Source organism: Camponotus vicinus, unplaced genomic scaffold, assembly GCF_025532165.1.
Source record: "Camponotus vicinus isolate PSW18456_S1 unplaced genomic scaffold, iyCamVici1.0 SCAF_11, whole genome shotgun sequence".
Classification (NCBI taxonomy): domain Eukaryota; kingdom Metazoa; phylum Arthropoda; class Insecta; order Hymenoptera; family Formicidae; genus Camponotus; species Camponotus vicinus.
Window position 1 is genome coordinate 8239935 of NW_028141947.1, and position 27972 is coordinate 8267906.

The following is a 27972-nucleotide window of genomic DNA, read 5'->3' on the forward strand; positions in this document are numbered from 1 at the left end:
ATCGTCCGCCTTTACGTTACATAATCGCCGTCAAATTCCCTTTCGAGTAAAAATCATCGCTAAATATACATCTCAAAAGAATATGCTCCTCTAACAGGTTGAAAATATAACTTATTAGAGCATTTGTGCTTTTTCATTGTTTTATCAATTTCAAGACTTCTGATTCACAACGTGTATAGTCTCAACATACACTTAAAATATGATAGCGGTTAAACTTACAGCTTTAATTCGGGATTATTATTATGGACAAATCTAACTATAAGTCACGAGAGACTGACATTCAGAGACAGACAGTAATGTCGAAATAAATATTGTTCCGTAATTTTCAATTGTTGATTCGAATGAATGTTCTCGAACAAAATTATATTTCGTGTCCCCTTTTCTTACAAGTAATATTCTATTAGAAGATTTAATACGACTTATAAATTAAAAAAACCAATTATTTAAAGCGAATCTTTCACACATGTATAATGAATCCATTAATCTTCATACAATCGTTTTCGCAATGTATCTAACTTTCTTATTAAAATTGAAATTTGAATTATTCTTGTTAGAATACATTATTCGGGCGAAACTTTGGAAATTTAGTAGATTATGCGACATCGATTATGTTGCTAATATTTCTATGATTCATTTGTGTTGTAGAAAACAGATTATTAATTATATTGATTATATTAATAATCTGTTTTCTATGTACAACACAAATATCCTTATATTGATAATTATTATTCTAACAGAAAATTCTTCTGTATTATTTCAGTTTCATTGTCGAAGAGGAAAAAATTGAAGTTGGATAAAATGCGTAATTTTTCTGTTATATTCCTTCACCGTTGATAATACATATCTGTAAATATAGTCATTTGCAAAAATATTATTTCCTATAGCAGTGTCGTAAGCAATACGCATCATACATAATTTATTTTATACATAATGATTTCAAGCAATTTGGAGGTGATGTTCTCTTATTGTTAATAGCGAATATGTCAATTATTTCCTAGTCACAAGCGACTAAAAAGAATTATTCACAAATTATAATTTGTTAAAATTTAAAGACTGACAAAACTACATTCTTCAAATAATTTTAGATGAGTTTTTATTTCAGTAAAATTCTAATTTGTATCTTAGTTATATATAGTGAAAAGAATTTCAAACTTGTAAAAAAATAATGCCCTTTTTGGGCCATTTCATAAAAGAAAATTTGACACTTAATTAACCAGAAAATTTACAAATAATTGAAAAAGACATTTAGAGATTTTGAGAAATTATTTTAAAGACCTGATTTTTTCATATAAAATCGTTGAAATCGTTTGGAAAGAGAGACCACATATTTACATTATCGGTGGTACAGCGAGGGAATAAAATAGCTTATTGGAAACACAACAATATCGCTTCTTCATGTGTCATGACCTCAAAATTCGCTAATAAACGAATGTATTCTTTCTCACATGTTTATCCTTTACATTTCTTATATATTTCCTAGATCGGCAAGTTAGTTGTGCCTTAGCTTGGATACGAATCACATCTATTTCGACTTCTTTCCTTCCTACATGCTATTCATTTCGTTCTCTGTAAGAAATTTGGCATTATAATATTTTCTTCGGTTATTTCAAGCTTCAAGTAAGCTGTAAGTTGATTTTTGGAATTATATTAATTTGAATTATTATTTATATTATTAATTTAGGTGTGTGTGTGTGTGTGTGTGTGTTTGTGTGTGTGTGTGTGTGTATTTTGAAAGATATATAGAGAGATTTTAAAATTATTTCAAATCGAGTCTTTTTATTTTTCAGTGAGATTACAAAAAAATGTCTTTAAACGCATCTAATATACGATGTCCAAGAAGAATGCCTCACTTGTGTATATCTTCGATAATGAAATGCTATTTCAATAAAATATTTCATTTATCGATTGCACACAGACAAGGTCCTTCATGGGAAATTAGATGGATTTTTGTTGTTTTGAGTTGCCTGTTCTTAATGGTAAATACGCAGCAAGTCAAAACAAGTTCACCTGGACTAAAAACAGCAGGATGTAAGTTTGAAATATGATCAATTTTTTTTTGTTTCATATAGCGCGATATTTCTATAATGTAAAAAATTGCAATGCATAAGACGATAAATTTCCTATATATCTTGACAGATAATTTTCGCTAGCATAAAAATTTTGCGTTTCCTTTATAATAAATAATTTCATATCTTTGGATGTTTTGCTACTGAGCCACTCCCCATCATATTCTCTTTACTTATAAATAATCGTTAGAATATTGCTATGTTACACACACGAATAAATTATCAACTTATATTTTTATAAAGATAATTTCCTTTTACTTTTATTATATTATGTACAAATATATATAATATACAAATTTCAAGGCAGTGCATACGTTTACATTTATATGCATTTTAAATTAGAGATAAGATATAAAAGCTATTTGTTTTCGATCTCTTTCGCATGCGTGCTTCCTAATATATTAGGATTATAGATAAAACATGTCTCAATTTTCTCTATGATATTCCAGTTTTAAACTAAATGCATACATTTACATTTAACCAACAATATAATTGATACCGAAATTATCTATGCATATGATTGAATATACAACCGACATCTTTTTAGTTTCACTTATTTTTATGTTTTATAATATTATAACACACACACACATTGCATATAATATTATAATATTCAACATTATATACATACGTAGGACTTACAATTAAAGTGATATTATACATATTTCTTTAAAGAGCTTACTTATTCTCGCATTAATTTATGATTAAATAAACATCATAAACAAATATTGTTTAGTATTTTTAAGTTAGTATTTTTAAAACTTCCCAATATGTAATAAATTATATTTTACTTTATATAGGGACGGTACCGGAAGGTGAAATAATTGTCAAATATGGTGACAATCTGCAAATTTGGTGTAATTTAAATGAAACGTTTGTAGCTAAAGAATATCCGGGTGCAAACTCCGGGAATATCTATTTTACAAGCAATAATCACAGAATAGAGGAGAAATTCATAACTATAATCAATAAAACAACAGCACAGTTGACCATTGAATCACCCCCAGCCGGATATTTTATGTATTTTTGCAATTTGGACCTACCTAATGGCGTAGACGCAACTGTTTGTCTTAATGCAGTTTCTGTTGCATGTAAGTAATCATATTTATTTGTGAATTATTTTTTTCAATTATTTTCGAGTTACACATTTCTTCAAGAATACTTTTCTTCTCTCTTCAGTTTATACTATCTATAAGGAACATATTTTATTTATTTCATTTCTATAAAGAAAAGATTAAAAATATATAATACTCTATGATATACCCTTGATACAATTAATCTGAGAAACTTTTTCATGAAGGAAATACACAAATATTACACATATTTATATTTACAATCATTATGCGTATCTAAAATATAATTATTTTCATTACAGTAGAAATATATGCTTACTATAGTAGAAATACACGATTATCCTCTTATCAGAACATGATATAGAGGCGATGTTTTATTGAGACAACATAGTACATCGATTCTCTTTTCATTAAAATTATGAGTAAATCGTTTACCTACATATGTCTTAGAAACTATTTTGCTATCATCAATTATAAAGACTTTTACTAAGAAAAAGACATTGTATAATATTCAGAGTTATTCAAGTAATTTCTTAGTAGAACTTGTGTACATTGAACTATTTCTACTAGTAGAACTAGTTCTACTCGTTTGTAAAAGCAATGTTTGAGATAAATACCCTCACTCAATATAAATTACATACTTTATTCATATATTTACTTAAAAAAATTATAATTTTTTTAAAAATATAATATTTTGTATATGTTGCATTAAATTGCTTCTTATTGTATAAAATCTGTGTAAACATAGAAACGATAAAAATTGAGAATTTATATTAAATAAAGTAGCCTCTAGTACAACTGATACACAAAAAACAAATCATAACAATGTTTATGAACGCAAATTAGAACAAAGACTATTCGCAGCGAGATTTATTAGCGGAAATATTACAGATCAAGCATATTAAAAATTGGAAGATATATTTAAAAATTAATTGTGTACTTATAACAGATATACATATTCTCCTCTTTTTTATGTGATGCATTTTAATTTATTCGACAGATAAACCTCAACGGCCAAGAAATTTTACTTGTAGATCCTATAATTGGGAAAGTATAACATGTACATGGGACGTATTACAGCACTATGTACCAACAACCCATAAATTATTATACGTAATAGAAACAGATAGACAAGAACTTGTTCCTTGTCCTATAGAAAAAGCAAAGAATGATTCTTGCACTTGGACTCAACATACATATCCAATATACAGGGAAACAATGGAAAACTATATATTTGTATTGCATATTCAAAATATGTTTGGCAGGAAAGCCATCATATATGATCCTATCGATCATTTTGCTATAGGTATATAAATCTTTTAATAGTCATTGGATTACTTCTTTTCATTTAATGAAATGATGTCATATACAATAAATAATAAGACATATATGATCTTTGAGTATAGTACATACTTTTGACATCTAACAGTGAAACTATATGTCATTATTTTCAGTTATTCCTGCAAAACCTGCGCATTTATCGGTAATTAACGAAACATCGGATAGTGCAACGTTGTGTTGGGAATCCCGCCATCCGATGATGAATTTTACTCCCAGTTTAACTCATAAAGTTATGTACCAGAGTCACTGGGATCATAAAAATAAATGGAAGGTAGGATCAATTTACTACATTACCAGCGGTATTTTCTATCTCTTTAAAATAACTAATCGTTTATTGTAATTATTGTAATTAAACGTAGTTGATGGAACGATGATAATCTCGATTGACTGGTATCTTATTCACAGATTATTAATATTGATACGGAGCCTCATTTGCACAAGAGATGTTCCACTCTTACCGGATTATACGCTAATACCCTGTATGGTGCATGCGTTTATTTGAGAAGCTCTAAAGCCGTAGAAGAAAATATGTATAGTGAGCCCGCTGTTATTATATTCGGCACATTACCAACGTGTAAGTGGATTCATAAAGTAGGAAGAAAATCTATTGTCTTTGATTTATTCTTATTTTATTTATATTTACAGTACGATAAATATAAAATTACTTTAATATGTAATAAATTTTAATAGATGATTACAATTAAATAATTATTTTACCATTTAATTTTTTAGTGCCTAGCTTTCCACCGCGAACCGATATTGGTAGCTTCGAAATTGTCGAAAACAATGGAAGCAGGGACGTATATTTATATTGGCAAATGATACAAGAATATCACGAAAATGGTAATAAATTTAAGTATTGGGTTAATCATGTGGAAGAAAATGATCATAAAATAGTTCTCGAACCGATCGAGTTGACCAGAACGTATGCCAAGTTTAAAGGTCTCAGCTTTAACAAATACCGATTTAAAATAGTCTCGGAGAATGAAATCGGCATCAGTAAGAATTATACGGAAATTATTGTACCTAGTCAAGATAGGAGTGAGTATATCAAGAAAATTGGTGCTAAAAGAAGAGCTACATAAATTTAAATATATACAGCGTGTCCCATTTTATACTTGTCAGTCAAATATCTCGATATTACATAGTTAGAAAAAATGTTTCAGAAAAAAGTTATATTGTTTGAAGGGGGACATAAGATGGTGTCATTGGTTTTACCTTGAAAAGTCGTTTGAAAGTCACGTGAAGATCACCTTCAATTTTTTATACGGAACCCTCAATCTTTTATTACTTATTCTTGCAGCTTATCTCGAGAGTTTTTCAAAACACTATAATAAAGTATTTCTTCATTGAGTACTTTTCGAGTTATGAAGCTTGAAATAATTTCTTAATTTTACATAAACCATAAAATATCTAGTAAAATATTCATTTTTCGATTATCTTACTTTAATACTTTTATGTACAAAATAATGAGAGGAATCAATTGGTGTAAAGAAAGTACATAGTTATTTTTAAGAAAAAATATGTAATTTGTAATTAACAATTACATATTTTTTCTTAAAAATAACTATGTGTTTTCCTTTGCGCAAATTAAAACGATACATTTGCAGGGTTACTTGAACTGGACACATGTATCCATAAATACTACAGTCTATAACATAACTGTACCAGATTCGAACAAAATATACCAATTCGCGATTTCCGCAAATACGAATAAGGACAGCAGCGGTATGAAATGGTCATCTTGCACAGTGATTCGCTCAAAAGAGCACGGCAAAATAAATATTTTACAAGATATTTTACGGTTTATGTAAAATTAAGAAATAATTTCAAGCCTCATAACTCAGAAAGTACTTAACGAAAACTAACTTACTTACAATGTTTTGGAATGCACTGGTGATGAGCTGCAAGAATATGGAATAAAAAGTAGGCAGTTCCAGTTAAAAAATTGAAGGTGACCTTCACCTGACCTTCAAACGACATTTTAAGGTCAATCCAATAACACCATCTTATGGTCCCCTTCAAGCCATACAACTTTTGTCTGAAACACTTTTTCCTAAGTCTAAGTAATATCGAGCTATTTGACTGAAAATTATAAAAAGGGACACCCTAAATATACATACATATATACAGGGTGTCCCGAAACTATCGCTTGATATTTTAAAGGCAGATTCTCTGGCCAATTTGAAAACGATTTTTCCTCAGCGAAAATGTCGCGGCACTGATAGTTTTCGAGTTATAAACGATTGAATATAAAAGGTTTTTCGCAAATTAAGGCTTATGGGAATAAAATATTAATAAAGTCACCTTCTTTAGTCAATTTTAGGTAGAGTTTACTTTAATAGAATTTTAATTTAAGGCTTAGTTAGAAAGATACATGATAAAACAAAAATTGAAAATATGCAAAAAATAATGATCTCCCTCGACATTTTCGCTGAGGATAAATCGTTTTTAAATTGGCCAGAGAATCTTCCTTTAAAATATCAAGTGTTAGTTTCGGGACACCCTGTATATATATATATTATTGCGAACAGTTAATATGAGATATTTTTCTTACAGTGCCACGTGGACCAATAGAATTTACAAAAATAGTTATCAAGAGAGGAGTGTACGAATTGTCTTGGGTACCGCCGATTATTCATAAAGACATCACGAATTATACCATCTTTTGGTGCGGCAGCAAACGCGATCGTCCTTATCAGTGCACAGTATGTATTGATTTTCTCTGTTATTTATTTGTAGAATAATTTTGCGCAAATTAAAACGATACATTTGCAGGGTTACTTGAACTGGACACATGTATCCATGAATACTACAGTCTATAACATAACTGTACCAGATTCGAACAAAATATATAAATTCGCGATTTCCGCAAATACGAACAAGGGCAGCAGCGGTATGAAATGGTCACCTTATACGATGATTCGCTCAAAAAAGCTCGGCAAAATTAAATTCATATGGATTAATCGTTTCGGATTAGACTTCATCGAAGTCGGATGGTACTTTGACTGTTTAGATCATATTGGGATCATCGAAGAAGTGAAAATTTACTATTGTCCTGTTGGTTCAGTGTTAAATATCACGTGCAAGGAACCCAAGCGCAATATTAGCGTCAAATACCAGCCATACAGAATGTACGGCATTGTCAATAACTTAATGCCCTCTACTATGTATATGCTCGAACTCACGTTGATGACCAAGTATGGTGAGAGTCAACCTAGTAAGTCCTTATATCAGACTACTTATGGGACTGCATCCAGTACTACCTCTTAGAACCTTTAATTGAAAGACTGTTGGAAAACAATATAAATTTAGAGCCGTTAACATCGGTTCCTACAATAAATATTTAACGGGACCTTGGTCCGAAATTGGAGAAGATAATTGTTATAGTAATGGTCAGTATTTTATTGGAGATGAAGACAAAAATGATTATGACCATCTATATTGTAAAGACTTATGTTTATAAATATTTATGTATAAATATTATTAACATATTCTTAATATTATTCTTAAATATTATAACATATTATTTTTTTTTATAAAATCAACATTTGCGGTACTTGCGATACTCGGAAGTAGGATGTAACGCATTAGCAAAATTTTGCGAAATAAGATAGAGACAACATTTTTTTAACGATTGTTATTGTTTATGAAATTAAACAAATTTTTAAAAATAATAAAATAGTTTAATGAATCAGAAATTGAGTTGTACTTTTTTTCTATTTGTCTAACTCATTATCTAAATTGTTTAACCATATTTTTTTCTATAATTTTAAGTGAGATATTTACTTTGTATGCTTTTGCAATTTTTTTCCACTTTAATTTAGCAAATATAATAATATGACTCATATTTTTAATCGGATTTAAGTAGAATTTTATACAAATATTCTTATTAGAATGTATGTATTTTCTATGTAATAGGATTACCAGATTTGTGGTAATAATTCTAATCGTTATTGGATTTATCACTGCCATACCGATTATTTTGTGCTGCGCACATTATTGAAAAAGGTAAAAGATTGTAATTTTACATATTATAAAATGTAATTTTTCTTTTTAAACAAAGGATACTACATAATTATAGTTATTCTCTTAAAGAATATGTTTTTATATTTAATTTAGTTTTTTAATATTTTATAATATGTCAATTATTTCTTAATATTTTATAATTTATTTAATATTTTATAATAAATATTGTCATACTATGTATTATATTATGTAGCTTTCTTGTAGAGTGTGGTTAAAATATGAAGATATGTAAAATATTGATGTGAAATTACCAGCTGATCTCATTTCAAACATGGTAAGTGAGATTTAAAAAAATTAGCTGTTGTTACAAATGTAAAATTCAATATTATAAAAAAATTCGATTATAGAAACTACTGCACAAAGATGGCGGTCCATATAAACAATAGCTGAATAGAGCTGTTGTTCAAGAGACTAAGAATCTGTTACATCATCGGTCACAACGATTGAATTTCTAGCGACAGCAGCATTAAGATAGATTCAGCGCGCGTATCATTCCGCAAGATTGTATCAACTTGAGAGTCGAATTCTGTCAGTCTGAAACTGATGACAGAAGTGTTTCACGAGAAGTGGAGATTGCCGCAAGTCATATATTCCAATTAAGATCGGTAATCCGAATCTTAATAAGAATTTACCTCTAGCGTGATCCACTTCAAATCTCACGGACAATACGGAGAACACGATGACACCTGTCATGACCTAGTCCCGGTTACATGAGCATTTTAAGATAAAATTATTGAAGAAAATATTTTTTTATATATTAGACTTTAGAATTGAAATTTCTTATTCCTTCCATTCCAAGTTAATGTTTTTCTGTTTGATTGCATCTTGGGTATGCAAATATTTAAAGCTTTATTTAACCTAGTAAATTCTTAACACAAAATTCTTCGCATTATATGCGATTAATTAAGAATTAACGTTGTTTTTATTAATAATTGATTCTTAAACTTTGTTGTGTGGCAGAAATGCTCAAAAAGAAGCAAAAGTGATACACTTGAAATTAATATACAGGAATACAACGACAAGAACATCGTTTTTTAAATATAAATTATCTATATTAGAAGCGTAATATATACCAAAGTATTCATACTATATAGTATAATTTGTTAATATTATATTTATATTATATTATAATAATATTATATTATATATATATATATATATATATATATATATATATATATATATATATATTGATTTCATAAAACGTTTTCATATTGTTCCAAATTTATGATGAGATAAAAAAGGAATAAATACTCTTTAAAATACGTTTTAATACCGTTCTTTTGAAATATAAAAAATATTAATATGAACATCCGCGCTTTTCAATTATCCTGAATTATGCGCCTAATTGTGTGCGAAACATCAAACAAACCTTATATAACTATGTAAATTAATGCACAAACAACAATTGGTGTACATAGATACTTTTATGAAAATGTCGCATAATTAGGTCGTATCATTATGTGACATAATCGGAGGTTTCTTATTTCTTATTTCGACGATTTGAGAATTAAAAGTAGTAATTTTTCACTTGCTCCTTTTTAACATAATATATACAAGATGTAAACACATAAAGTATTTTAAATTATATACAAATTTCCAATTTTCTTATTTTGATTATCTAAATAAAATTTTTATTTTAATTAGCGATTAGTTTTAAAAAAGTAGAAGCAATACCAATAGATTTTTACTTGTAATTAAGCTCAATGGATTACTCGGCACAAGCACATCATGGCTTTCATGTTCTTGGAAGATATTTGATTAATATAAATCGCAACGAATATCCGTAAAGTTCTTATTTGTAAGGTGCGATCGATCGACACGTGTTGAAGGCAAGTGTCTCAATTGTGACGCGATTAAAAGTAGCCTCCGCTTGTCGGTTTCCCTATTATTCTGCGATTTGTCGATGCCGCTGCGAACAACGAATCAAATCAGTCGCGAGAAAACATCGAGTGAACAGGATGATTGATTTATCAGCGAAATATAGCATCAAACCATCGATACCGTTCTTTGATTTTACAACGCTTCGAGGTCCGGAAATAATACTTGATTGTTGTTTTCATGATAGGATATCAATCGTCCGCCTTTACGTTACACAATCGCCGTCAAATTCCCTTTCGAGCAAAAATCATCGCTCAATATTCATCTCAAAAGAATGTGCTTCTCTAACAGGTTGAAAATATAATTTATTAGAGCATTTGTGCTTTTTCATTGTTTTATCACTTTCAAGACTTCTGATTCACAACGTGTATAGTCTCAACATACACTTAAAATATGATAGCGGTTAAACTTACAGCTTTAATTCGGGATTATTATTATGGACAAATCTAACTATAAGTCACGAGAGACTGACATTCAGAGACAGACAGTAATGTCGAAATAAATATTGTTCCGTAATTTTCAATCGTTGATTCGAATGAATGTTCTCGAACAAAATTATATTTCGTGTCCCCTTTTCTTACAAGCAAAATTCTATTAGAAGATTTAATACGACTTATAAAATAAAAAAACAATTATTTAAAGCGAATCTTTCACACATGTATAATGAATTCATTAATCTTCATACAATCGTTTTCGCAATGTATCTAACTTTCTTATTAAATTTGAAATATGAATTATTCTTGTTAGAATAAATTATTCGGACGAAAGTTTGGAAATTTAGTAGATTATGCGACATCGATTATGTTGCTAATATTTCTATGATTCATTTGTGTTATAGAAAATAGATTATTAATTATATTAATTATATTAATAATCTGTTTTCTATGTACAACACAAATATCCTTATATTGATTAATTATTATATATTATTTATATTTATATTGAAACATTGATTATTATTTATATTGATTGATTATAATTATTATTTAACAGAAAACTCTTCTCTATTATTTCAATTTCATTTTCGACGAGGAAAAAATTGAAATTGGATAAAATGTGTAATTTTACTGTTATATTCCTTCACCGTTAATAATACATATCTGTAAATATAGTCATTTGCAAAAATATTATTTCCTATAGCAGTGTCGTAAGCAATACGCATCATACATAATTTATTTTATACATAATGATTTCAAGCAATTTGGAGGTGATGTTCTCTTATTGTTAATAGCGAAAATGTCAATTATTTCCTAGTCACAAGCGACTAAAAAGAATTTTTTACAAACTATACTTTGTTACAATGTAAAGACTGACAAAACTACATTCTTCAAATAATTTTAGATGAGTGTTTATTTCAGTAAAATTCCAATTTGTATCTTAGTTATATATAGTGAAAAGAATTTCAAACTTGTAAAAAAATAATGCCCTTTTTGGGCTATTTCATAAAAGAAAATTTGACACTTAATTAACCAGAAAATTTACAAATCATTGAAAAAGACATTTAGAGATTTTGAGAAATTATTTTAAAGACCTGATTTTTTCATATAAAATCGTTGAAATCGTTTGGAAAGAGAGACCACATATTTACATTATCGGTGGTACAGCGAGGGAATAAAATAGCTTATCGGAAACACAACAATATCGCTTCTTCATGTGTCATGACCTCAAAATTCGCTAATAAACGAATGTATTCTTTCTCACATGTTTATCCTTTACATTTCTTATATATTTCCTAGATCGGCAAGTTAGTTGTGCCTTAGCTTGGATACGAATCACATCTATTTCGACTTCTTTCCTTCCTACTTGCTATTCATTTCGTTCTCTGTATAAAAATTTGGCATTATAATATTTTCTTCGGTTATTTCAAGCTTCAAGTAAGATGCAAGTTGATTTTTGGAGTTATATTAATTTGAATTATTATTTATATTATTAATATAGGTGTGTGTGTGTTTGTGTGTGTGTTAAGATGAATAATTTTTATTCATATTCGTTACGCCAAAGAGGATCTGAATTAAAGCTAAAAAAATGTTTGTAGTATTTTATAATTTTTATTGAAAATTATACACACACACTCTTATCATGTGCGTTCTATTCACTGTGTTAGTCTTTATAGATTTCCTTCCATTATTTATATGATTTGATCTTGTGAACCTATACTGATTTAGACATGTTAAATGAATTATTTATTTTGTTTTCATGTTATTAATACGTTGATTATGAGATTATGACGAATATGATATAAGATAACATCAAACATTTTAAAAGGGATATAGGTTAGTTTAATAATGTCATAGTTAGAAATTTATAGATATACTGTGTGTGTGTGTGTGTGTGTGTGTGTGAGTGTGTGTACCTTGAAATATATAGAGAGAGATTTTAAAATTATTTCTAATCGAGTCTTTTTATTTTTCAGTGAAATTACAAAAAAATGTCTTCAAGCACCTCTAATATACAATGTCCAAGAAGAATGACTCACTTGTGTATATGTTCGATAATGAAATGCTATTTCAATAAAATATTTCACTTATCGATTGTACACAAACGAGACCATTCATGGGGAATTAGATGGATTTTTGTTGTTTTGAGTTGTCTATTCTTGACGATAAATGCGAACATGCAGCAAGACGAACAATGCATGCCATCAACAGGATGTAAGTTAGAAATATAATAATTTTTTTTTTGTTTTATATAGAGCGATTTTTCTATAATGTTAAAAATTGCCATGCATAACACGATAAATTTTCTATACAACTTGACAGATGTCTTTTTCCAATAAGCATGAAAAATATTTTGCGTTTCTTTTATAATAAATAATTTCATATCTGTGGATTTTTTGCCACTGATAATGAGCCACTCACCGTTCCATATCACCGTATTCTCTTTACTTATAAATAATCGATAGAATATTATTATATTACACACATGAAGAAATTATCAACTCATATTTTAATAAAGACAATTTTCTTTTATTTTTATTATATTATGTACAAATATATAATTCACAAATTACAAGGCAGTGCGTACATTTAGATTTATATGCATTTTAAATTAAAGATAAAAATTGTTAGTTTTCGATTTATTCCGCATGAGTGCCGCCTAATATATCAGAATTATAGATAAAACATATGACTCTTAACTTTTTATGATATTCTAGTTTTAAACTAAATGCATATATTTACATTCAACGCCAACAATATAAGGGAGACCGAAATTATTCATATGATTGAATATACTGACATCAGGTCTCCTTAATGTATTCTTACGTTTTATAATGTTATAGTATTGCATATAATATTATTATCATATTCAACATTTTAAACATACGTAGAAGGACATGTAATTACAGTTATATTATACATATTTCTTATTATAGAGCTTACTTATTCTTGCATTAATTTATTATTAAGTAAACATTATAAACAAATATTGTTTAGTATTTTTAAATTAGTATTTTTAAAATTTTCGAATATGTAATAATATATATTTTACTTTTTATAGGGACAGAGCCGAGAGGTCACATATTTGTCAAATATGGTGACAACCTGCAAATTTGGTGTAATTTAAATGAAACGTTTATAGCCAAAAAATATTCGGGTTCAAACTCTTCGAATATCTTCTTCATTCGCGATAATGCAATAGTAGAGCAGAAATTCGTTACTACAATCAATGAAACAACAGCATTATTGACCATTAAATCGCCACCAGCCGGACAATTTAAATATTTTTGCAATTTGGATCTACCTGGGATATTCATAACTGTTTGTCTTAATAGAGTTTCTGTTGCGTGTAAGTAATCATATTTATTTGTGAATTATTTTTTTCAATTATTTTCGAGTTACATATTACTTCAAGAATACTTTTCTTCTCTCTTCAGTTATATTATTTATAAGGGACATATTTTATTTATTTCATTTATATAAAGTAAAGATTAGGAATATATAATACTTTACGATATATCCTTGATAAAATTAATCTGAGAAATTTTCTCATGAAGAAAATACAAAAATATTACACTATTTACAATAATTATACGTATCTAAAATACAAATATTTTAATTACAATAGAAATATATGCTTGCTGTAGTAGAAATACATAGTTACTCTCCTATCAGAATATGATATTCGACGCGATGTTTTATGGAAACAATAGTACATTGATTCTCTTTTCAATAAAATTATGAGTGAATTGTTTGATATATATATGTCTTTGAAATAATTTTGCTATCGTCAACTATAAAGATTACAAAAAGGAGATATTGTATAATATTTAGAGTTATTCAAGTAATTTGTTATTTTGTAAAATGTTAACTTGTACATTGAGCTACTATTCAGTTCCACTCGTTTGCAGAAGCAATGTTCAAGATAAATATGCACACACAATATAAATTATACATTTTATTAATATATTTACTTCAAAAAATTATGATTTTTTTAAAATATAACATGTTTTATACATGTTGCATTAAATTGCTTTTTATTGTATAAAATCTGTGTAAACTTAGAAACGATAAAAACTGAGAATTTATATTTAATGAAGCCAATAGTACAACTGATACAAAAAATAAATCATAACAATGTTTATGAATGCAAATTCGAACAAAGACAATTCGCAGCGAGATTTATTAGCGGAAATATTACAGATCAAGCATATTGAAAATTGAAAGATATATTTAAAAATTAATTTTGTAATTATAACAGATATACATATTCTCCTCTTTTTTATGTGATGGATTTTATTTTATTCGACAGATGAACCTCAACGGCCAAGAAATTTTACTTGTAGATCCTATAATTGGAAGCGTATAACATGTACATGGGACGTATCACAGCACTATGTACCAACAACCCATAAATTATTCTATATAATACACCCAAGAGGAAGACAAGAATTTGTTCCTTGTCCTATAGAAAAAGCAAAGAATGATTCTTGCACTTGGACGCAATATACATATCCAACATACAGGCAAACAAAAGGAAAATATGACTTCGTAATGCAAATTCAAAATATGTTTGGCACGAAATCCTTCGTATATGATACTATCGATCATTTTACTATAGGTATATAAATCTTTTTTAGTCATTGGATTATTTCTTTACATGAAATGAAATGATGTCATATAGAATAAATAATGAGACATATATAATCTTTGAATACAGTATATGCTTTTGACATCCAACACTGAAACTATGTCATTATTTTCAGTTATTCCTGCAAAACCTAAGCATATATCGGTGATTAACAAAACATCGAATAGTGCAAAGTTGTGCTGGCAATCTCGCTTTCCGATGAAGAGTTTTCCTCCCGGTTTAACTCATAAAGTTATGTACCAGAGTCACTGGGATCATAAAAATAAATGGAAGGTAGGATCAATTTACTACATTATCAGCGGTATTTTCTATCTCTTTAAAATAACTCATCGTTTATTATATTTATTGTAATTAAATTTACTTTATGAAATGATGATAATCTCGATTGCGCTATATCTTATTCGCAGATTATTAATATTGATACGGAGCCTCATTTGCACAAGAGATGTTCCATTCTTACCGGATTATACGCTAATACCGCGTATGATGCACGCGTTTATTTAAGAAGCGCCAAGGCTGTAGGAGAGAATATGTATAGTGAACCCGCTGTTACTATATTCCAGACATTCCCAACGTGTAAGTGGATTCATAAAGTAGGAAGAAAATTTATAGTCTTTGATTTACATTTATTTTATTTACATTTATAGTACAATAAATATAAAATTATTTATTATATAATAAATTTTAATAAATAGATTATTATTAACGTATTATTTTATTATTTATTTTTTAGCACCTAGCTTTCCACCGCGAACCGATATTGGTAGCTTCGAAATTGTCGAGAATAATGGAATCAGGGATGTATATTTATATTGGCAAATGATACAGCAATGCTACGAGAATGGTAATGAATTTAAGTATCAAGTTAATTATATGGAAGAAAATGGTCATGAAACATTTCTCGAACCAATCGAGATAACCAAAACGTATGCCAAGTTTGAAGGACTCAGCTTTAATAAATACCGATTTAAGATTGTCTCGGAGAATGAAGTCGGCATTAGTAAGCATCATACGGAAATTATTGTACCTGATCGAGATGAGGGTGAGTATATCAAAATGATTGATGATAAATGAAGAGTTCCAAAATGTTTAAATATATATCATTGCAAGCAGTTAATATGAGATATTTTTTGTACAGAGCTACATGGGCCATTAGAGTTTACAAAAATGGCTTTTGAAAGAGGACTGTACGAATTGTCTTGGGTGCCGCCGATTATGCATGAAACCGTCACGAATTATACCATCTTTTGGTGCGACAACAAACGCGATCGTCCTTATCAGTGCACAGTATGTATTGATTTTCTCTGTTATTTATTTGTAGAATAATTTTGCCCGCAAATTAAAATAATATATCTGCAGGGTTACTTGAACTGGACACATGTATCCATGAATACTACTGTCTATAATATAACTGTACCAGATTCGGACAAAATATACCAATTCGGGATTTCCGCAAATACGAATAAGGGCAGCAACGGTATAATATGGTCATCTTGCACGGTGATTCCAAAAAAGCTCGACAGAATAAAATTCACATGGATTAATCGTGTTGGATTAGACTTCATCGAGGTTGGATGGAATCTTGACTGTTCAGATCGTATTGGGGTCATCAAAGAAGTGAAAATTTACTACTGTCCTATTGAATCAGAGTTAAATACCAAGTGCAAAGAACCCAAGCGCAATATTAGGGTCGAATACCATCCGTACAGAATGCTCGGCATTGTCAAAAACTTGACGTCCTATGCTATGTATATGTTCGAACTCACGATGGTGACTAAGTATGGTGAGAGTCAACCTAGTAGGTCTTTATATCAAACTACTTATAAGACGGAATGCAGTATATCCTAGAATGTTTGATTGTAAGACTGTTGGAAAACAATATAAATTTAGAGTCATTAATATCGGTCCCAAGTATTTAGCGAGTCTTTGATCTGAAATTGGAGAAGATAATTGTTATCCCTGGCGAAAATAAGAAACTTTATAAAGCGTTAACAACCGTTGAGTGAGGGTTTTCTGAGAGTTTATATGCTTTTCAAACTTTGTAAGAGCACTTACATAACGCTGTTGGGTTTTGAATGCTTATCAAACGCTGCAGTGTTGCAATTTTTGTTCTACAAACTCTTTATATAATGTTACATGAAAGTTTTGCAATGCTGAGGTAACATTTTTTAGAGTACGTTCAGTAAACGTTGATACATCTTCGTGTACAGAGTTTACTCAGACTTTTCAAACGTTTACGTTTACGCTATAACGTACAAACGTCTTTTAAACGCTGCAGTGTTGCAATTTTTGTTCTACAAACTCTTTACTAATCGTTTTTAAACTCTCGACGAACTTCCACAAACGTTCATGTAAACGCCAAACAAACGTCTCATTTTTGCCAGGGATAGTAATGGTCATTATTTTAGAAAAGAAGACAAAAATGATTATGACCATCTATATTGTAAAGACTTATGTTTATAAATATTTATGTACAAATATCACTAACATATTATTCTTAATATTGTTCTTAAATATTATTAACATATTATTCTTTTTTATAAAATTAATATTTGCGGTAATTGCGATACTCGGAAGCAGGATGTAACGCATTAGCAAAATTTTGCATTATATGAAATAAGATAAAGACAACATTCTTTTTAACGATTGTTTTTGTTTATGAAATTAAACAACTTTTTAAAAATAATAAAATAGTTTAATGAATCAGAAATTGAGTTGTACTTTTTTTTTATTTGCTTAACTCATTATCTAAATTATTTAACTATATTTTTTCTATAATTTTAAATGAGATATTAACTTTGTATGCTTTTACAATTTTTTTTCACTTTAATTTAGCAAATGTAATAATATCAAACTCACATTTTTAATCGGAAATTTATCGGGAATTTAAATAGAATTTTCTACAAATATTCTTATTAAAATATACGTATTTTCTATGTAACAGGATTACTCGATTTGTGGTAATAATTCTAAGCATTATTGGATTTATCACTGCCATACCGATTATTTTGTGCTGCGCACATTATTGAAAAAGGTAAAAAATTGTAATTTTACATATTATAAAATGTAATTTTTTTTTAAAACATGCGATACTACATAATTATAGTTATTCTCTTAAAGAATATGTTTTTATATTTAATTTAGTTTTTTAATATTTTATAATATGTCAATTATTTCTTAATATTTTATAATTTATTTAATATTTTATAATAAATATTGTCATGTATTATATTATGTAGCTTTCTTGTAGAATGTGGTTAAAATATGAAGATATGTAAAATATTGATGTGAAATTACCACCTGGTCTCATTCCAAACATGGTAAGTGAGATTTAAAAAAATTAGCTGTTGTTACAAATGTAAAATTCAAAATTATAAAAAAATTCGATTATCATAGAAACTAACTGCACAAGGACGGCGATCCATATAAACGATAGCTGAATCGAGCTGTTGTTCAAGAGACCAAGAATCTGTTACATCATCGGTCACAACGATTGAATTTCTAGCGACTGCAGTGTCGAGATAAATCCAGCGCCCGTATTACTCAGCAAGATTGTGTCAACTTGAGAGTCAAATTCTGTCAGTCTGAAATTGATGAAGGAATTGGAATATATTCCAATTAAGATCGGTAATCCGAATCTCAATGAGAATTTACCTCTAGCGTGATCCACTTCAAATCTCATGGACAATACGGATAACAACTCGATGACACTTGTCATGACCTAGTACCAGTTACATGAACATTTTAAGATAAAATTATTGAAGAAAATATTTTTCTATATATTAGAGACTTTAGAATTGAAATTTCTTATTCCTTCCATTCCAACATCAAATTCTTCGCATTATGCAATTAATTAAGAATTAACGTTGTTTTTGTTAATAATTGATTCTTAAACTTTATTGCGTGACAGAATTGCTCAAATAGAAGCAAAAGTGATACGCTTGAAATTATTACACAGGAATAAAACGATAAAAACATGGTTTTTTAAATATAAATTATCTATATTAGAAGCGTAACATATACCAAAGTATTCATACTATATATAATATAGTATAATTTGTTAATATTATATTTATATTATATTATAAAAATATTATATTATACAGGGTGGACCATTTTCACCTTTAATGGAGAATAACTCGAAAACCAAGCCCGGGAGAGAAAAATGTTTCAGACAAAAGTTGTTTGGTTTCGAGGGGGCCATAAGATGGTATCATTTGTTTGACCTTGAAGAGTCATTTGAAGGTCACGTGAAGGTCACTTCAATTTTTTTAAATGGAACACCCTATATATTTTTGCATATTCTTGTAGCTTATCTTTAGAGCTTTCCAAAACACTATAATTAAGTACCTTTTCGTTAAGTACTTTTTGAGTTATGAGGCTTGAAATAATTTGTTAATTTTACATAAACCGTAAAATATCTTGTAAAATATTCATTTTTCGATTATCTTACCTTAATTCTTTTACGTACAAAATAATGAGAGGAATCAACTGGTGTAAAGAAAACACATAGTTGTTTTTAAGAAAAAATATGGAATTGTTAATTGCAAATTACATATTTTTTCTTCAAAACAACTATAAATTTTTACAAAAAGCGGTGAGATCTCCTAAGAAAAAACTTATAAAGGTAAAAAAATGCGCCAAGTACATAAAAAAAATAAAAAAATCTAAGAGTGATAAAAATAAAATATTTAAAAACCGATATGAGATCAATACTATTAGCCAAGTACAATAAATTATGTGATATTAATTCGTAATCGATACTAAATGAGTTAAGATTACTTTAATTCCTAAAGCATTTTTTATATGATGTATATAATTTAAAAAAGTTTTACACAAATTCTAAATCGCATAAATCAAATTTTTTATTTTATTCAGGATATGTAAACGACGGGGCGGGAGGGGGGGCACGCCAAATTTTCATATCTTACTTCGACCTGAAGGTCATTTATGCGATTTAGAATTTGTGTAAAACTTTTTTAAATTATATACATCATATAAAAAATGCTTTAGGAATTAAAGTAATCTTAACTCATTTAGTATCGATTACGAATTAATATCACATAATTTATTGTACTTGGCTAATAGTATTGAACTTATATCGGTTTTCAAATATTTTATATTTATCAATCTTTTAGATTTTTTTATTTTTTTTATGTACTTGGCGTATTTTTTTACCTTTATAAGGTTTTTTTTAGGGGATATAACTATGTAGGTTACTTGGGCATAATGTTAAGTTAATGTGATTAATGCACAAACAATAATTGATGTACAGATACTTTTATGAAAATGTTGCATAATTAAGTCGCATAATTAGATGACATAATTGGAAGCATCTTATTTCTTATTTCGACGATTTGAGAATTAAAAATAGTAATTTTTCATTTGCTTCTTCTTAACATAATATATACAAGATGTTAACACATAAAGTATTTTAAATTATATACAAATTTCCAATTTTCTTAATTTTAAATATCTATTAATTATCAATTTTAAATATCTAAAGAAAAATTTTAATTTTAATTAGCGATTAGTTTTCAAAAAGAAGAAACAATACCATTAGATTTTTACTTGTAATTAAATTCAATGGGCTACTCGACATAAGCATCACGGCTTTCATGTTCTTAGAAGATATTTGATTAACATAAATCGCAACGAATATCCGTAAAGTTTTATTTGTACGACGTGATCGATCGACGAATTGAAGGCAACTCGCAATTGTAACGCGATTAAAAGGAGCCTTCGCTTGTCTGTTACTGTTAAATTAAAAAAAGAACAATTATTTAAAGCGAATCTTTCACACATGTATAATTAATCAATTTATCTTCGTACAATCATTTTCGCAATGTATCTAACTTTCTTATTAAAATTGAAATTTGAATTATTCGGTCAAAATAAATTATTCGCGCGAAACTTTGGGAATTTAGTAGATTATGCGACATCGATTATGTTGCTAATATTTCTATGATTCATTTGTGTTGTAGAAAACAGATTATTAATTATATTAATAATCTGTTTTCTATGTACAACATAAATATCCTTATATTGATAATTATTATTCTAACAAAAAACTCTTCTGTATTATTTCAATTTCATTGTCGAAGAGGAAAAAATTGAAGTTGGATAAAATGCGTAATTTTTCTGTTATATTCCTTCATCGTTAATAATACATATCTGTAAATATAATTATTTGCGAAAATATTATTTTCTATAGCAGTGTCGTATGCAATACGCATCATACATAATTTATTTTGTAATAATTTTAAACAATTTGGAGGTGATTTTCTCTTATTGTTAATAGCGAAAATGTCAATTATTTCCTAGTCACAAGCGACTGAAAAAAATTTTTTACAAACTATACTTTGTTACAATGTAAAGACTGACAAAACTACATTCTTCAAATAATTTTAGATGAGTTTTTATTTCAGTAAAATTCTAATATGTATCTTAGTTATATATAGTGAAAAAAATTTGAAACTAGCAAAAAAATGCCTTTTTTGGTCATTTTTCTAAAAGAAAACTTGACACTTAATTAGCCAAAAAATCTACAAATCTCATCGAAAGAAACGTTCAGAGATTTTGAGAAATTATTTTAGCGACCTGCTTTTTTTCGTATAAAATCGTTGAGATTGTTTGGAAAGAGAAACCACATATTTACATTATCGGTGGTACAGCGAGGGAATAAAATAGCTTATCGGAAACACAACAATATCGCTTCTTCATGTGTCATGACCTCAAAATTCGCTAATAAACGAATGTATTCTTTCTCACATGTTTATCCTTTACATTTCTTATATATTTCCTAGATCGGCAAGTTAGTTGTGCCTTAGCTTGGATACGAATCACATCTATTTCGACTTCTTTCCTTCCTACTTGCTATTCATTTCGTTCTCTGTATAAAAATTTGGCATTATAATATTTTCTTCGGTTATTTCAAGCTTCAAGTAAGCTGCAAGTTGATTTTTGGAGTTATATTAATTTGAATTATTATTTATATTATTAATATAGGTGTGTGTGTGTTTGTGTGTGTGTTAAGATGAATAATTTTTGTTCATATTCGTTACGCCAAAGAGGATCTGAATTAAAGCTAAAAAAATGTTTGTAGTATTTTATAATTTTTATTGAAAATTATACACACACACTCTTATCATGTGCGTTCTATTCACTGTGTTAGTCTTTATAGATTTCCTTCCATTATTTATATGATTTGATCTTGTGAACCTATACTGATTTAGACATGTTAAATGAATTATTTATTTTGTTTTCATGTTATTAATACGTTGATTATGAGATTATGACGAATATGATATAAGATAACATCAAACATTTTAAAAGGGATATAGGTTAGTTTAATAATGTCATAGTTAGAAATTTATAGATATACTGTGTGTGTGTGTGTGTGTGTGTGTGAGTGTGTGTACCTTGAAATATATAGAGAGAGATTTTAAAATTATTTCTAATCGAGTCTTTTTATTTTTCAGTGAAATTACAAAAAAATGTCTTCAAGCACCTCTAATATACAATGTCCAAGAAGAATGACTCACTTGTGTATATGTTCGATAATGAAATGCTATTTCAATAAAATATTTCACTTATCGATTGTACACAAACGAGACCATTCATGGGGAATTAGATGGATTTTTGTTGTTTTGAGTTGTCTATTCTTGACGATAAATGCGAACATGCAGCAAGACGAACAATGCATGCCATCAACAGGATGTAAGTTAGAAATATAATAAATTTTTTTTTGTTTCATATAGAGCGATATTTCTATAATGTTAAAAATTGCCATGCATAACACGATAAATTTCCTATACAACTTGACAGACATCTTTTTCCAATAAGCATGAAAAATATTTTGCGTTTCTTTTATAATAAATAATTTCATATCTGTGGATTTTTTGCCACTGATAATGAGCCACTCACCGTTCCATATCACCGTATTCTCTTTACTTATAAATAATCGATAGAATATTATTATATTACACACACGAAGAAATTATCAACTCATATTTTTATAAAGACAATTTTCTTTTACTTTTATTATATTATGTACAAATATATAATTCACAAATTTCAAGGCAGCGCGTACATTTAGATTTATATACATTTTAAATTAAAGATAACATAAAAATTGTTAGTTTTCGATTTATTCCGCATGAGTGCCGCCTAATATATCAGAATTATAGATAAAACATATGTCTCTTAACCTTTTATGATATTCTAGTTTTAAACTAAATGCATATATTTACATTCAACGCCAACAATATAAGGGAGACCGAAATTATTCATATGATTGAATATACCGACATCAGGTCTCCTTAATGTATTCTTACGTTTTATAATGTTATAGTATTGCATATAATATTATTATTATATTCAACATTTTAAACATACGTAGAAGGACATGTAATTACAGTTATATTATACATATTTCTTATTAAAGAGCTTACTTATTCTCGCATTAATTTATTATTAAGTAAACATTATAAACAAATATTGTTTAGTATTTTTAAATTAGTATTTTTAAAATTTTCGAATATGTAATAATATATATTTTACTTTTTATAGGGATAGAGCCGAGAGGTCACATATTTGTCAAATATGGTGACAACCTGCAAATTTGGTGTAATTTAAATGAAACGTTTATAGCCAAAAAATATTCGGGTTCAAACTCTTCGAATATCTTCTTCATTCGCGATAATGCAATAGTAGAGCAGAAATTCGTTACTACAATCAATGAAACAACAGCATTATTGACCATTGAATCGCCACCAGCCGGACAATTTAAATATTTTTGCAATTTGGATCTACCTGGGATATTCATAACTGTTTGTCTTAATAGAGTTTCTGTTGCGTGTAAGTAATCATATTTATTTGTGAATTATTTTTTTCAATTATTTTCGAGTTACATATTACTTCAAGAATACTTTTCTTCTCTCTTCAGTCATATTATTTATAAGGGACATATTTTATTTATTTCATTTATATAAAGCAAAGATTAGGAATATATAATACTTTACGATATATCCTTGATAAAATTAATCGGAGAAATTTTCTCATGAAGAAAATACAAAAAGATTACACTATTTACAATAATTATACGTATCTAAAATACAAATATTTTAATTACAGTAGAAATATATGTTTGCTATATTAGAAATACATAGTTACTCTCTTATCTTAGAATATGATATTCGACGCGATATTTTATGGAGACAATAATACATTAATTCTCTTTTCAATAAAATTATGAATGAATTGTTTGATATATATATGTTTTTGAAATCATTTTGCTATCGTCAGCTATAAAGATTAAAAAGGAAAGATATAGTATAAAGACTAAAAAGGAGATAATGTATAATATTCAGAGTTATTCAAGTAATTTGTTATCTTGTAAAATGTTAACTTGTACATTGAGCTACTATTCAGTTCCATTCGTTCACAGAAGCAATGTTCGAGATAAATATACACACACAATATAAATTATACATTTTATTCATATATTTACTTAAAAAATTATGATTTTTTTAAAATATAACATGTTTTATACATGTTGCATTAAATTGCTTTTTATTGTATAAAATCTGTGTAAACTTAGAAACGATAAAAACTGAGAATTTATATTAAATGAAGTAGCCAGTAGTACAACTGATACAAAAAACAAATCATAACAATGTTTATGAATGCAAATTCGAACAAAGATAATTCGCAGCGAGATTTATTAGCGGAAATATTACAGATCAAGCATATTGAAAATTGAAAGATATATTTAAAAATTAATTGTGTAATTATAACAGATATACATATTCTCCTCTTTTTCATGAGATGCATTTTATTTTATTCGACAGATGAACCTCAACGGCCAAGAAATTTTACTTGTAGAGCCTATAATTCGAAGAATATAACATGTACCTGGGACGTATCACAGCACTATGTACCAACAACCCATAAATTATTCTATATAATACACACAACAGAAAAACGAGAACTTGTTTCTTGTCCTACAGAAAAAGCGAAAAATGATTCTTGCACTTGGACTCAACATACATATCCAATATACAGACAAACAAAAGAAAAATATGACTTCATAATGCACATTCAAAATATGTTTGGCACGAAATCCTTCGTATATGATAATATCGATCATTTTGCTATAGGTATATAAATCTTTTGTAGCTTTTTTAGTCATTGGATTATTTCTTTATATGTAATGAAATGATGTCATATGAAATAAATAATGAGACATATGTATAATCTTTCAATACAATATATGCTTTTGACATCCAACACTGAAACTATATATATATGTCATTATTTTCAGTTATTCCTGCAAAACCTACGCATATATCGGTGAATAACAAAACATCGGATAGTGCAACGTTGTGTTGGGAATCCCGCCATCCGATGAGGAATTTTACTCCTGGTTTAACTCATAAAGTTATGTACCAGAGTCACTGGGATCATAAAAATAAATGGAAGGTAGGATCAATTTACTACATTACCAGCGGTATTTTCTATCTCTTTAAAATAACTAATCGTTTATTGTAATTATTGTAATTAAACGTAGTTGATGGAACGATGATAATCTCGATTGAGTGGTATCTTATTCACAGATTATTAATATTGATACGGAGCCTCATTTGCACAAGAGATGTTCCACTCTTACCGGATTATACGCTAATACCCTGTATGATGCACGCGTTTATTTAAGAAGCGCCAAGGCCGTAGGAGAGAATATGTATAGTGAACCCGCTGTTACTAGATTTAAGACATTCCCAACGTGTAAGTGCATTTATAAAGTAGAAAGAAAATTTATAGTCTTTGATTTACATTTATTTTATTTACATTTATAGTACAATAAATATAAAATTATTTTAATATATAATAAATTTTAATAAATAGATTATTATTAACGTATTATTTTATCATTTATTTTTTAGCACCTAGCTTTTCACCGCGAACCGATATTGGTAGCTTCGAAATTGTCGAGAACAATAGAAGCAGGGATGTATATTTATATTGGCAAATGATACAGCAACGTTACGAGAATGGTAATAAACTTAAGTATCAAGTTAATTATGTGGAAGAAAATGGCCATGAAACATTTCTCGAACCAATCGAGATAACCAAAACGTATGCCAAGTTTGAAGGACTCAACTTTAATAAATACCGATTTGAGATTTACTCGGAGAATGAAGTGGGCATTAGTAAGAATTATACGGAAATTATTGTACCTAATCGAGATGAGAGTGAGTATATCAAAATGATTGATGATAAAAGAAGAGTTACATGACATTTAAATATATATTATTGCGAACAGTTAATATGAGATATTTTTCGGATAGTGTCACATGGACCGATAGAATTTACAATAATGGCTTTCGAAATAGGACTGTACGAATTGTCTTGGGTGCCGCCGATGATTCATGAAAACATCACGAATTATACCATCTTTTGGTGCGAAAACGAACGCGATCGTCCTTATCAGTGCACAGTATGTATTGATTTTCTCTGTTATTTATTTGTAGAATAATTTTGCGCGCAAATTAAAATTATACATCTGCAGGGTTACTTGAACTGGACACATGTATCCATGAATACTACAGTCTATAACATAACGGTACCAGATTCCAACAAAATATACCAATTCGCGATTTCCACTAATACAAATAAGGGCAGCAGCGGTATGATATGGTCATCTTGCACGGTGATTCGCTCAAAAAAAGTCGACAGAATAAAATTCATATGGATTAATCGTGTTGGATTAGACTTCATCGAGGTTGGATGGAATCTTGACTGTTTAGATCGTATTGGGGTCATCGAAGAAGTGAAAATTTACTACTGTCGTATTGAGTCAGTGTTCTATACCAAGTGCAAAGAACCCAAGCGCAATATTAGCGTCAAATACCATCCATATAAGATACACGGTACTGCTCAAAACTTAACATCCTCTACTCCGTATAAGCTCGAACTCACGATGGTGACCAAGTATGGTGAGAGTCAACCTAGTAGGTCCTTATATCAAGTTACTTATAAGACGGAATGCAATATTTCGCCCTAGAATGTTTGATTGCAAGACTGTTGGAAAACAATATAAATTTAGAGCCATTAATATCGGTTCCAATAATAAATATTTAGCGGGACCTTGATCTGAAATTGGAGAAGATAATTGTTATAGTAATGGTCAGTATTTTATTGGAGATGAAGACAAAAATGATTATGACCATCTATATTGTAGACTTATGTTTATAAATATTTATGTATAAATATTATTAACATATTCTTAATATTATTCTTAAATATTATAACATATTATTTTTTTTTATAAAATCAACATTTGCGGTACTTGCGATACTCGGAAGTAGGATGTAACGCATTAGCAAAATTTTGCGAAATAAGATAAAGACATTTTTTTAACGATTGTTATTGTTTATGAAATTAAACAAATTTTTAAAAATAATAAAATAGTTTAATGAATCAGAAATTGAGTT

At 28.3% G+C, this 27972-nt stretch overlaps 3 protein-coding genes and 2 long non-coding RNA genes across 9 annotated transcripts; 4 read left to right on the forward strand and 1 right to left on the reverse strand.

Moving 5' to 3' along the window:
* Positions 1-1505: 1505 nt before the first annotated feature.
* On the forward strand, positions 1506-8181 carry LOC145961859 (cytokine receptor-like). The gene is made up of 9 exons (XM_083082367.1): positions 1506-1624; positions 1788-2028; positions 2867-3157; positions 4140-4445; positions 4594-4751; positions 4886-5054; positions 5213-5521; positions 7040-7188; positions 7259-8181. The coding sequence occupies exons 2-9, from the start codon at positions 1803-1805 to the stop codon at positions 7751-7753; spliced, it is 2103 nt and encodes a 700-aa protein (XP_082938493.1). The 5' UTR covers positions 1506-1624; positions 1788-1802; the 3' UTR covers positions 7754-8181.
* Positions 8182-10247: 2066 nt separating this feature from the next.
* Positions 10248-10841, reverse strand: LOC145961867 (uncharacterized). Its single transcript, XR_014435727.1, has 3 exons — positions 10804-10841; positions 10514-10674; positions 10248-10421 (listed from the first exon to the last, which is right to left on the reverse strand). It is a non-coding gene; the product is annotated as an uncharacterized LOC145961867 (long non-coding RNA).
* Positions 10842-12135: 1294 nt separating this feature from the next.
* Positions 12136-18171, forward strand: LOC145961864 (cytokine receptor-like). Of its 2 annotated transcripts, none has more exons than XM_083082375.1 (9): positions 12136-12264; positions 12804-13041; positions 13889-14176; positions 15140-15448; positions 15594-15751; positions 15886-16054; positions 16212-16520; positions 16617-16765; positions 16838-18171. In XM_083082375.1, the coding sequence occupies exons 2-9, from the start codon at positions 12819-12821 to the stop codon at positions 17324-17326; spliced, it is 2094 nt and encodes a 697-aa protein (XP_082938501.1). In that variant the 5' UTR covers positions 12136-12264; positions 12804-12818; the 3' UTR covers positions 17327-18171. The 2 variants fall into 2 exon arrangements, with proteins under 2 accessions (XP_082938501.1, XP_082938502.1); XM_083082376.1 differs by lacking the exon at positions 12136-12264 and adding an exon at positions 12565-12663.
* Positions 18172-18427: 256 nt separating this feature from the next.
* LOC145961866 (uncharacterized) lies at positions 18428-19642 on the forward strand. Of its 2 annotated transcripts, XR_014435726.1 has the most exons (4): positions 18428-18512; positions 18729-18798; positions 18875-19105; positions 19585-19642. It is a non-coding gene; the product is annotated as an uncharacterized LOC145961866 (long non-coding RNA). The 2 variants fall into 2 exon arrangements; XR_014435725.1 differs by lacking the exon at positions 19585-19642 and having other exon boundaries at positions 18875-19282.
* A 2663-nt stretch (positions 19643-22305) lies between these two features.
* LOC145961861 (cytokine receptor-like) lies at positions 22306-27958 on the forward strand. 3 transcript variants are annotated; one of them, XM_083082371.1, is made up of 9 exons: positions 22306-22422; positions 22960-23197; positions 24050-24337; positions 25330-25638; positions 25803-25960; positions 26095-26263; positions 26422-26730; positions 26827-26975; positions 27048-27958. In XM_083082371.1, the coding sequence occupies exons 2-9, from the start codon at positions 22975-22977 to the stop codon at positions 27540-27542; spliced, it is 2100 nt and encodes a 699-aa protein (XP_082938497.1). In that variant the 5' UTR covers positions 22306-22422; positions 22960-22974; the 3' UTR covers positions 27543-27958. The 3 variants fall into 3 exon arrangements, with proteins under 3 accessions (XP_082938497.1, XP_082938499.1, XP_082938498.1); XM_083082373.1 differs by lacking the exon at positions 22306-22422 and adding an exon at positions 22554-22575; XM_083082372.1 differs by lacking the exon at positions 22306-22422 and adding an exon at positions 22799-22821.
* The last annotated feature ends 14 nt before the right edge of the window (positions 27959-27972 follow it).

Excerpts from the sequence above, each read along its gene's own strand:
- LOC145961861 (XM_083082371.1), top strand. The coding sequence starts at position 22,975 with ATGTCTTCAAGCACCTCTAATATACAATGTCCAAGAAGAATGACTCAC. Across the intron at positions 24,338-25,329 it reads TAATAGAGTTTCTGTTGCGT|ATGAACCTCAACGGCCAAGA; the intron begins GTAAGTAATCAT and ends TTTATTCGACAG. Across the intron at positions 26,264-26,421 it reads ATTTAAGACATTCCCAACGT|CACCTAGCTTTTCACCGCGA; the intron begins GTAAGTGCATTT and ends TTTATTTTTTAG.
- LOC145961859 (XM_083082367.1), top strand. The coding sequence starts at position 1,803 with ATGTCTTTAAACGCATCTAATATACGATGTCCAAGAAGAATGCCTCAC. Across the intron at positions 5,522-7,039 it reads TGTACCTAGTCAAGATAGGA|TGCCACGTGGACCAATAGAA; the intron begins GTGAGTATATCA and ends TTTTTCTTACAG. Across the intron at positions 7,189-7,258 it reads ATCGTCCTTATCAGTGCACA|GGTTACTTGAACTGGACACA; the intron begins GTATGTATTGAT and ends ATACATTTGCAG.
- LOC145961864 (XM_083082375.1), top strand. The coding sequence starts at position 12,819 with ATGTCTTCAAGCACCTCTAATATACAATGTCCAAGAAGAATGACTCAC. Across the intron at positions 15,752-15,885 it reads ATCATAAAAATAAATGGAAG|ATTATTAATATTGATACGGA; the intron begins GTAGGATCAATT and ends TCTTATTCGCAG. Across the intron at positions 16,521-16,616 it reads TGTACCTGATCGAGATGAGG|AGCTACATGGGCCATTAGAG; the intron begins GTGAGTATATCA and ends TTTTTTGTACAG.